This window comes from Alosa sapidissima, chromosome 17 (genome assembly GCF_018492685.1).
Source record: "Alosa sapidissima isolate fAloSap1 chromosome 17, fAloSap1.pri, whole genome shotgun sequence".
Taxonomy (NCBI): Eukaryota; Metazoa; Chordata; class Actinopteri; order Clupeiformes; family Clupeidae; genus Alosa; species Alosa sapidissima.
Window position 1 is genome coordinate 6129102 of NC_055973.1, and position 11037 is coordinate 6140138.

At 38.6% G+C, this 11037-nt stretch overlaps 1 protein-coding gene across 1 annotated transcript in view; it reads right to left on the reverse strand.

The window, feature by feature from the left end:
* prex2 (phosphatidylinositol-3,4,5-trisphosphate-dependent Rac exchange factor 2) overlaps nucleotides 1-1787 on the reverse strand; it is a 133052-nt gene extending 131265 nt beyond the window's left edge. Inside the window, exon 1 of the mRNA XM_042067498.1 lies at nucleotides 1330-1787. Within this exon, the coding sequence (XP_041923432.1) occupies nucleotides 1330-1467 (138 nt within the window). The 5' untranslated portion in view covers nucleotides 1468-1787. The remainder of the gene's footprint in view (nucleotides 1-1329) is intronic.
* Nucleotides 1788-11037: the final 9250 nt, after the last annotated feature.

An 11037-nucleotide genomic window follows, 5' to 3' on the forward strand; every position in this document is an offset into this window, starting at 1 on the left:
ACAGAGGACACACACACACACACAGAGAAAGAGAGACACACAAATACACACATACACTCTCATTCTCTCTTACACACACACACACGCACAGAGAGAGAGAGAGAGAGAGAGAAAAATACACACACACGCTCTCTCTCTCTCTCACACACACACAAATACGGCATGCCAGTCGACAAAAGTGGTTTTAATTCTCCTCCACCTGCGCTGTCCCTGGCGTGCTGCCACTCTGAGTGACCTCAGCCCTTGGCAGGGCCAGAGTCACAGGTATATTGGCCAAGGTCTGCAGCCACCAGGCAGGAGGCTCCTTCTGTGCCTCTAGAGAAGCACTGGTGATTGATAAGACGTGACCTCTGGATGGAACAACCGAAATGCTGTGTAAATTGAACACCAATAGTCTATAGAAAGTTTCCAAGCTTCCACTTAATTTTGCTGCCTCTACACGATGCTTTCAGTGCTCTAGACTAATATCAACTAATAAATAATGGTCACATAAATCAATGGCAATTATAATACCAAACAATTACATGCGTGTGCCTAGACACTACCACACAGGTCTAGGCCTATATGTGATCTGTGAACTTCACCAGAGTTTACTTAAAATGAAAAATAACGAATAGCCTAGTCCAGTGGAAGGAGACAGAAAGGTATAGGAAAAGGTATCTCTCTCTCTCTCTCTCTCTCTGTGTGTGTGTGTGTGTGTGTAAGAGAGAGTGAGAGTGTATGTGTGTATTTGTGTGTCTCTCTTTCTCTGTGTGTGTGTGTGTCCTCTGTAAGTGCAACACTGGGCTGCATTGGTTGTCATATGATGACAACCAAGTTTGAATTTGGTTTGTTTTTTACAACTATAAACATGCCCGTCTACTTTTCAGCATCTCTGATGGCTATTTACGCAGCAGTGGCAATTAAAGGATTAACTGGATTGTAAATCAAGCATAACACCATTTACTGTTCCACTTTCCGTAATTGGGTTGTCAGACAGCTATGGGACACCTAAAGTTAACGCTTGTGTGTAACAATGTGTTCAACGCGTGGACAGACGCCGCTTTTCTGTTGGAAAATACTTCACGGGGTCTTTCAATGATTTAACTCGATAATTAAACAGCGGTTTTCCTCCGAGATATAAAAACCGTAACGATCTCTGGGATTGACAGGCAACTCACGATTTGGGCACTGAGGTGCACCGCAAGACTTCAGCGGCTTGCAGCATGAGTAGGCTACCATGCATATTAAACAGGTCTGTTGTTAAGGAGTCTCTAACGCGAGTGTTGTGAAAGTAATGGAAACATGAAGATTATCAAGCAACATGTTGTGCGCTTCAAAATAACTTACCGAGAGAAATTCGAGCGTTCCAACATAATCCCGCTCAGTCTTCAAAAGTTCATTTAAAACACAAACTCTCAAACGGAGCTGTTTCTCCAAATCTTTCCCGCTTTCAGCCCGGTGTTCGGCTTTGCTTTCCTCGGTCATTGTTAGTTATCACAGCTTTCTCACAGAGACAGGTTTGAAATTATAGTGTGAGTTATTTAATTGAAGTGGGTGAAAGTTTCATGATCCACGCAGAAGGGTAAATCGCAACAGGTCGCCGTAGCCGCGTTGTAGTCCTTCGATTAAAAACAAACATTCACGCAGAAAAATGCAGTTAATTGCAATATGTTAAATGAGCTCCACGGTGGACAGCAATCTCTCACACACTGAAAGGAAACTGTGCAACAGTGTCGTTTGAACATTCATCAAAAACTTGTGTCCATGTGACTCCCAAGACCTTCATCCTAAATCCAGCCTCCCTCCCTCCGCCACAAAAAGGAAAAGGACAGGAAAGAAATGCCTGGGAATTTTTGTCAACACGGTCCCGTCTGACACTTAGGGGAAATGTTGATGGCATAGCCTAGGGGCAATTAAAATGCAAGATTTTCCCAGACTCCACTTTTTTAACAAGTTGTAGTACCTTCAATGCACAGTGGACATAATTAGAATATTTGCCTTTAGTTAGCTATTTAGTAATTGGGCTACACTGAAATGTTAATAAACGATATTATTGCCTCAGTTGAGAGGCTTTAAGGTAGGCTATAACTAAAAGAGGGATCTTTGACAAGTTACATGTTGTATCATTTTAAACATCATACTTGTAGGCTATTAATGGAAAATAAGCACTCATCCTGACGTCAGAACAGAGTTTTTATTAAATGGAATTCAACATGTCAGCAGTCAGTCAACAGCAAAGTGCCCCTGAGCTTGATTATGCTGCTGAATAATATAATGTTCCATTTTTCCCCCTACACCCTAGTAAGTCTTTTAAAGTAAACTGGTTAATTAATCCATGTTTATATTTATCTAGCCTGTTTTCTTTATGTTATGGTATCATATGGTATCTCAGAAATATTGTTAAATATGTCCAGATGGACAGTTAGATAAGCCTGTCCCTCGAATTCCCCACATTCACAGTTCTGGGGATCTTTGAGATTAACATGGAACCGCTAGGTCTCCCAGCCCTCCAGAGCAAAAGTCAACAAGCCGGTTCCAGCTGCAGGTCAGGCTCCAGCGAGCCAGCCATGCCCGTCTTGTGTTATTCCTCAGCAGACTGGAGTGAGGGGGATGTGGTCTCGGAGGCCCCGAGATGCCAGGAGACGTTTTATTGGGCCCTATATACACTGTGTGCGGTCCTCTAGATAGGGTAGGCCTACTCTGCTGCAAGCTAGGCTACCAGCACCACCACCACCTTAGTGTCTGTGAGAAGTGAGTGACCTCTAGGTTGGGAAAGCTTAACATGTTTGCAGGGAGTGCTTTCTTTTTGTGGGAAAGAAAGACAGGATAGAACATATTGATGTGTGGGGTTAGATGGATGAAATGTGCTTGGAAATGCTTGGAGGATTTTTTTTGTGGAGGTATATTGATTTTGAGTCCTGTAGTAGTTCATTGTAGCGAGGAAGTGTTACAGATGTAAAAAGTGTTTTACAATTTGTCAAACTGAAAAGAATTCACTTCAGAGGATTTACAAATTGTGCTCTAGAGAGTATTAACACAAGTCTGCATCTGACTCAGATGCATCTGATTATAATTTAGATGTCAAGACACATCCTACCATAAAGTCAGGGTCATAGACTGATAGGGCTCATCACATTTAATTTGTGACAATCAGATAAACTACATGGTCTATTTATGCCATCAATGATGACGTCTCTTAGGCTAAACCTAAATGAACTGTGCTGTGTCAGTGCCCACCAACCAAAGGTGTTCATTATTGTATATCTTTAGTGAGAAGACCTTGAAAATCTTTCATGGAGCACTGTGATGTGAATAAATGTGTCATTGTTATTACTGACCGACACTGCCCTCTTGTGTTCATCAAGCAAACCAATTTAATTGGTTATAAATTTCAGCCACTTATTCCTCGTTTTGAACTATGATAACCTCAATTGTCTAGGTAAAAATAATAAGTGCAAATGATTGATATATACATCATGATTAAATAATGAAATTGTACTGATTTCACATAATTTATAGACCTGTTACTGTGAAAGAATCTAAAATAAATCTCTTCAAATCAGTCAACGCATCAGACATCATGAAACAATAATTAAATAATAAATAATTATTAATCAGTTTGTGACAACATCTAGGTAACATACTTACAGAATTTGGGGGGATTCTATGGCGTGGAGCAAGCACTGGATGTTTCTGAAATATTTGTTTTAACAATAGAGGGTGCAATTGTTACAAATTGTAAATGGTCACCAAAAGATTGCACAGGAATGGGAGATATTTACTTCTTTTTTTTTTACAGCTGCTTACATACATTTTCAGAGCTCTGTCTTCTTTCTAACCTCTACACACAAATCCAACTATTGCTCACACAAATTGCAAAATGCCTCATATCTCCTGCATTCAAAATATTATAAACACATCTCAAAAGCAAGCATTTGCCTCACATTGTAAACACTTTTGTCATACAGTTTTTCGCAATTGTTAAAACACTAATCCCCATTCTTTGAACCAAATGCTCAGTTGCCTGAATACATTTATTGAATCGAACACTCTTATGGCAAAACCATGAACATTTTTTTACATAGTAAAACACAATTTGCAGATCTCATTGACTCTTTTTGCAAACCTCTAAACACATTCTCATGCAATGAAACACATTTTGCACTGTAATGCAATTGTGATGCATAATGGTAACCACAAGAGGCAAAAAGTAAACACAAACACAACACAGATGTCATAAGTTAAACACAACAACTCAAAATTGATCAAGCTTGTTTCAAATGATCTGACACAAACAATATAAGCTGGTTTAGAGTGCAAACAGGTTTCTAACAGTGCAGGTTCATATCAACAATGGATAGAGTACAACCCCAAATAAAAAAATGTTGGGACGTTGTGTAAAATGCAAATAAAAGCAGAATGAGATAATATACAAGTCTTGTAAACCCATATTTAGCAGCAAAAAGGACATAGACAACATATCAAATGTTGAACATTTTAATTAATTTTCAATTTGAAGCCAGCAACATGTTTCAAAAAAAGTTGGGACAGGGAATGTTTACCACTGTGCTGCTACACCTCTTAATTTAACAAAATTCTGTAAATGTTTAGGAACTGAAGAGACCAGTTGCTAGAGTTTTGAGAATGAAATGTTGTCCCATTACTCCCTGACATAGGATTTCAGTTGCTCAACAGTATGGGGTATTTTGTAGTCATGTTTTTCATTCCATGATGCACCTAATTTGACAAGTCTGGACTGCAGACAGGCCATTTTAGCACCTGGACTCTTCTTCTATGGAGAAACTGTTTAAATATGTGCAGAATTCATTTTGGCATTGTTTTCCTGAAATATTCAAGGTCTTCCCTGGAAAAGACATTGCCTGGATGGCAGTATTGCTCAAAACCTGTATACATCATTCAGAATTGATTGCGCTTTGCCAAATGTGCAAGATGCCCATGCTGTAGGCACTAATGCTCCTCCACACCGTCATAGATGTTGGGTTTCGAACTGAGCACTAAAACAAGTTGGATAGGTTAGATACTTGTATAGGCCATCTCCTCTTTAGCCCATGATTTCCAAAAAGAATGGCACATTTTGATTGGTCTAACCACAGGACCTTTTTCCATGTTACCTCAGTCCATTTTAAAGAAGCTCAGGCCCAGATAAGACCGTGGTATTTTCTGCATGTCTCAATGCAATTTTGCCTGTTACAATTGGCTGCAGTTGTTGAATTGAGTTTCAAACTGTGCACATAGACAATGGTTATCAGAAGTTTTCCTGAGCCCATACAATGACCGGTGTGGAAACAGGTCTGGTGTTGATGCAGTGCCATCTGAGGTCCAAAAGACCACGGCCATCCAATATTGTTTTTCAGCCATTTCCCTTGTTTGCCAAGATTTCTCTGGATTCTCTGAATGTTTTAATAATATTATGTCCTTTAGATGATGAACTCCCCAAATACCTCACAATTTCCCGTTAAGAAGCATTAGAATGACATTGTTTCATCATTTGAGCACACAGGTTTACACAGAGTTTACACATCTTTACTTCTAATATAGACCCTGCCTCTCTGGGATGCTGGGACCATGATTAGTTGTAAAACAGTCCTGTTGTTTTCCCGATCATTACACAACTTTTCCAGCATTTTGTTACCCCCGTCCCAACTTTTTTTGAAACATGTTGCTTGTATCAAATTCAAAATTAACATATTGCCATGAAATAGTCAAATTTGTCATTTTCAACATTTGATATGTTGTCTGTGTCCTTTTTAAATTAATCTCTTAAACTAAATATGAGTTTAAGAGATTTGCAGATTATTACATTCTGGGTTTTTTTCACAACTTCCCAACTTTTTCTGTTTTGGGGTTGTACATTGTGTGCTGTAGACTGTAATGTACTTCTCATTTACAGCAGTGAAATGTTTGTCTTTTCCATACCTTTTCCAATAGGCTACTTGATATTTATTGAATTTACAGTGCATGTTGATCCATGGAGTTATGAAATCTGATGCTAAATGGATTTACTGTATTATAAACAATGAACAATTCTCCTGCAGCTATATGCCCTGCCCTGAACACTGCGTTTTCCATTTTGTGTAATGACTGCTTAGTGTTTTCATTTTGACTGCTTTGTGAATGATCTGAAGACATTGTTTGGTTTTGAGCACTGGTAAAACTGCTTTGAGGAGATTGTTCAGTTTTGCAATACTGCAAGTGTCAGGTTTTGTGAATGTGACATTTTGGATACATCATGTACACACTCTTGCTGTTCCATGAGCTTCTATGTATATTTCCATACAATAGTGAATCACCAATTGTCTTTGTGAATGAATAATGTATCGTATATAAATAAATAAATGTTCTTCCTTAAATAAAACAGGGGGCATAAGTACATAAATACACACCCCTATGTTAAATTCCCATAGAGGCAGGCAGATTTTTATTTTTAAAGGCCAGTTATTTCATGGATCCTGGATACTATGCATCCTAATAAAGTTTCCTTGGCCTTTGGAATTAAAATAACCCCACATCATCACATACCCTTCACCATACCTAGAGATTGGCATGGGATACTTTCCATAAGATCATTTCTCAATGCAAATCAAACCAGCTATTAGGCTAACTGAAATAAAACCATGCCAATCTCTAGGTATGGTATCCAAATAATATGCTGTTCTGAATACAGTATTTTACAACACACAAGAAAAAATATACAACCACCACACAGTTGTACAGAAACCAAACACACTTTTGAAAAAGCACATTTTTCCCAAGAAAGAAATTACTATTAGTAAAAGGGACAGTTGGTGGATAATGTCTACGTATTCATAGGCCTATAAAGCAATGATTGGATGGTGTTCAGTAAAGTAACAAGTGTTTGTAAAGTAAGGAGTGAGTGTAAATAAGTGAGAATAAGTGGTGAATAACTGATAATTGTGGCATTTTGATAGATCGTTTTTGAAAAACAAAATTAAGTAACTTCCTGTTAAGATTAGAGGTAGTGAGTGTTTTGCAAAAAGCGTTTTATGAAATTGAAAAGGCTGAAAATAATGTATGATTTTGCAGTTTTGGTATGGGGTTATGGTGTTGAGTGACAGGTTTTAAAAAATGGTGTGACATGCAAAGATTTTGTGTATAAACAGTTGAAAAAAACTTCAAAGCAAACACATTTTTTAAAAAGAATTTCCACCCCTTTCTCAAAACTGTAAACACAAACCCCCATTCTCAAACTACATTCACAAAACCTTTTCTTGCTAAATCAAACAATGTCTTCAGATCATTCACAAAGCAGTCAACATGAAAACACTAATGAGCAGTCATTACACACTACATCAAAAAATGGAAAACACAGTGTTCAGGGCAGGGCATAGTTCCAGGAGAAGATTTTCATTTACAATATAATTGCATTTTGCATCTAAAAACTGTAAATTCTATAAGGATAAAGTAGAAAAATACAGACATTTCAGTACTGTAAATGAAAATCACAATCTACAGCCTACAATGTACTCTAAATGCCTCACTGATAGTTGCTGTCCATTGTTGAACATGCACTGTCCAGCAACCTGTTTGCACTCCGAACTAGCTTCTATTGGTTGTGTCAGATCATTTGAAACAAGTGTGATCAATTTTGAGTCGTTGTGACATCTGTGCTTTGTTTGTGGTTACCATTATGCATTACAGTACAAAATGTGTTTCATTGCATGAAAATGTGTTTAGAGGTTTGCAAAAAGAGTCAATGAGATTTGCAAATTGTGTTTTACGTGAAATATGTTGAGTGATCGATTCAATAAATGTGTTCAGGCAACTGAGCACCTGGTTCAGAGAATGGGGTTTAGTGTTTTAGCAACCTGAAGTTTGACATCTGTGGTTTCAAACACTGAGGTTGTCAGAAACATTTCGTTTGCCTTTTCTGGCCAGGGTCTTTATGAAAATCCTCATTTATTATTATCATTGTGCATTGGTACCAAGCTTTAAAAAGCATTGTAAGAAGATTCTCTTTAGCATAAGGGCATTATTCCACTAGAGGAAACTAAATCCTGTTTTTAGCTCTGACTCAAGAGATGTGAGAGTGAATTGCTGTACTTTTTTCGAGTCCCACCTTGAAGCGCTTCCCCTATGGAAGATCAAATGCAATGCTGTGGTGAATAAAAACAAAGATGGAGCTATGTTAAAGTGAATGACACTTACATAAAGATAAAGCACAACATCAATGTGGGCTCTTCTCCTTCAAAGCACAAAATCAGGCACTGTGTCTGTGTGTGTGTGTGTGTGTCTGAGAATGACAGGGAAGATGGCATCTTACCTTGGCTATGTTTTCAATCTGAGGAGCATCAGATCCACAACATGGCCCCACTAAACAAACAAGCACTCTGTACTCTGAGTTATGTGTCGCACCCTGATATCCCTGGCTGTGTGATGATTACCATCAGCCCCCACACTATGGAGGCCAAGAGCAACACACTACTGATGCTGCCATGATGAGGGGTCCCGGATCCTTAACTCCTCCAGATTGCCGACGCAGAAGCTAATCGTGGTTTCACATCAAAACTGATGGGTGTTATAAATAGCAGCCAAAAATCAAGCACAGCAGATGCCCCATTTACACACTGACGTAGCCTACAGACTTCTCCTTGAGATGAGCGGCACAGAGAGAGAGCTCTCAGATTTGGGGGCTTGCTCTCTCACCCGGAGAAGTACTAAAGGAACAGTACGCAATGAAGACATTGAGCAATTACTGTATCTTCTTCTCATGATCTGTTAGTGGTCCATTCTGTGTGTGCACTGGAAAAAAACTAGAGTGTAGGTTTTCCTATACGCCGTAAACTCTAAGCAAACACAGAGTGTGAGCCCACTCACACAATCAGAAACAAGTGGCATTATTTTGCTTGCAGAAACCTATGGAGTATGGAGGAGTCTAGTTTTTTGGGTTGTTTTGTTCAAATATGAATCGTTTTCCCTAGTATCTCTGACACCCATTTGATAAACAATGGATTTTATTGAGTGGCGCTGACAGAAAAAGAACTGAATCACAATCTACACGGCGGCAGTGAAAGGGTCCGGCAGAGGGTTGCGGGATCATACTGAAAACAGTGGAATCTACAGTGGCTTGCAAAAGTATTTATCCCCCTTGGATATTTCCCCTTTTATTGCCCCCTTGGATATTTCCCCTTTTATTGCCCCCTTGGATATTTCCCCTTTTATCTTTGTCCATTTAATTTGGCCTTTTTTACACTAATTTACAAAAATCCCCTTTAATGTCAAAGTGAATGCAAATTTATACAAAGGAATGTAAATGAATTAAAAATATATATAATGCAAAATAAGTGACTGCATTTCAAGTCCAAATTTTGCTGAATTAATTTAACTTTTACCTTTACAAGCCTTCCAGGGGCCTGTGGTCAAGAAGTATTCCCACACCATTCTTCAAATTAGGGATGGTGCGTTTTTGGTGATGTGCTGTGCTTGATGTCCGCCAAACCTAGCATCTACAGTAGTCTGATGGCCAAAACGCTCAATTTGGTCTCAACCTTCTTCCATTTTACTTTGGAGCACATTTGACATATTCCTTACATTCCTTAATGATGGATGTTCAGTGATTTGAAAATGTTTTGTATCCATCCCCTCACTTATGCTTTAACTTTTTCTCTGAGTTTGGAGTGTTATATAATACAATATTTTGGTGATATACATACATACATACACACAATATTGGGCCGTTATTTCAGCAAATGTGTAATCTGAGAAAACTAGGAGTGTCTGTTCAAAACATGCTTTTCCTGTAGAAAGCCTATAGCCCAATTAAATGCCCATGATTAGGCCCGCTTAATAGGATAGGGAAAACATCATTCCAGCTAAGCATTCAATAATGAATATTGAATATTATTTTTATTAAAACATGCTGTAAGCAGAATTTAAGTATGGCTGCATTTGACATTTTTTACAGAACAAAATAACACAGGCCTAACAGCTGTTTTTGAGGTAAGGCTGTGTTTAGTCTAATTGAATTACTTGATCATAGAGAAGACAAACACCATGTTGTGGAATGCTGCATGGTCATAAGAAATGTGCACCGGTGTGACTTTACAAAACCAGTAACCCAGTCTCTGGTTTTAAGTGAGGTCAAGCCCTGCCACTCTGTCTCTGCAACTGGTCATGCTTTTCATGTGTGGAATTCTGAAACCGTCGCCAACCGTGGGATGGCATGTTGTTGCGAGATCCGTGGAATAATTGTATGCAAGCAACCCGCATCCAGAGGCAGTCTTTATGTTGTTGATTGCTGAGGTCAGACATGATAAATCATCCAAACATCTTAGCCTGCTCCAAATAGCAATCGTTTGACTACCGGTGTGCACTGCTTCAGTGCTGCGCTGTGCGAGAGGGGGAGTGGCTTCAGCGGGTAGAGTGGTAAAAACCAATGTGTTGTTGCATTTCTTATCCAAACAACATCATACTTGGCACTGCACTCAGTTGTGCCCGTAGCAAGACGCCTGCCAAGTTTGAAATCAGTCGGACGACGGTTCGAGTGTTTTGCAAATAACACACACAAACACACAGACGTTCCTGTCATTAATAGATTGATGGGGACTTTATTATACATTTCTGATAAACAATAACTTAGCAATAGCAATGAATAATAATAATAATAATAATAATAATAATAATAATAATAATAAAAGCTAATTGTATATTTCATGTAAAAATAATTAAAACTAAATAACTATGTTATTGGAAGTAATTGACCAAGCCATACAGTATTCCAGCCAATCAACAACATTGTCTATAGAGCATAGAGGGGAACTGTGTGTGTGTGTCTGTCATCTGTTGAACAACCTCTCGCAAGAACAGCACCTTTATCGTAACAGGAAATTCTAAATGATCTCTTTAGAATAATGACATTTTAAAAATACTAACCCCTTTGTTCAGCTGGAGGTGAATAGTGAAGCAACTATATGTGAAATTGCCATAACTGTTCCTCTCACAGAGCTTGTCAGTCAACCTGGTAAGCCTAACAAAGGAGCTGTTTTTTATGCTTCCTGTATAGCGAGGCAGGGCCCC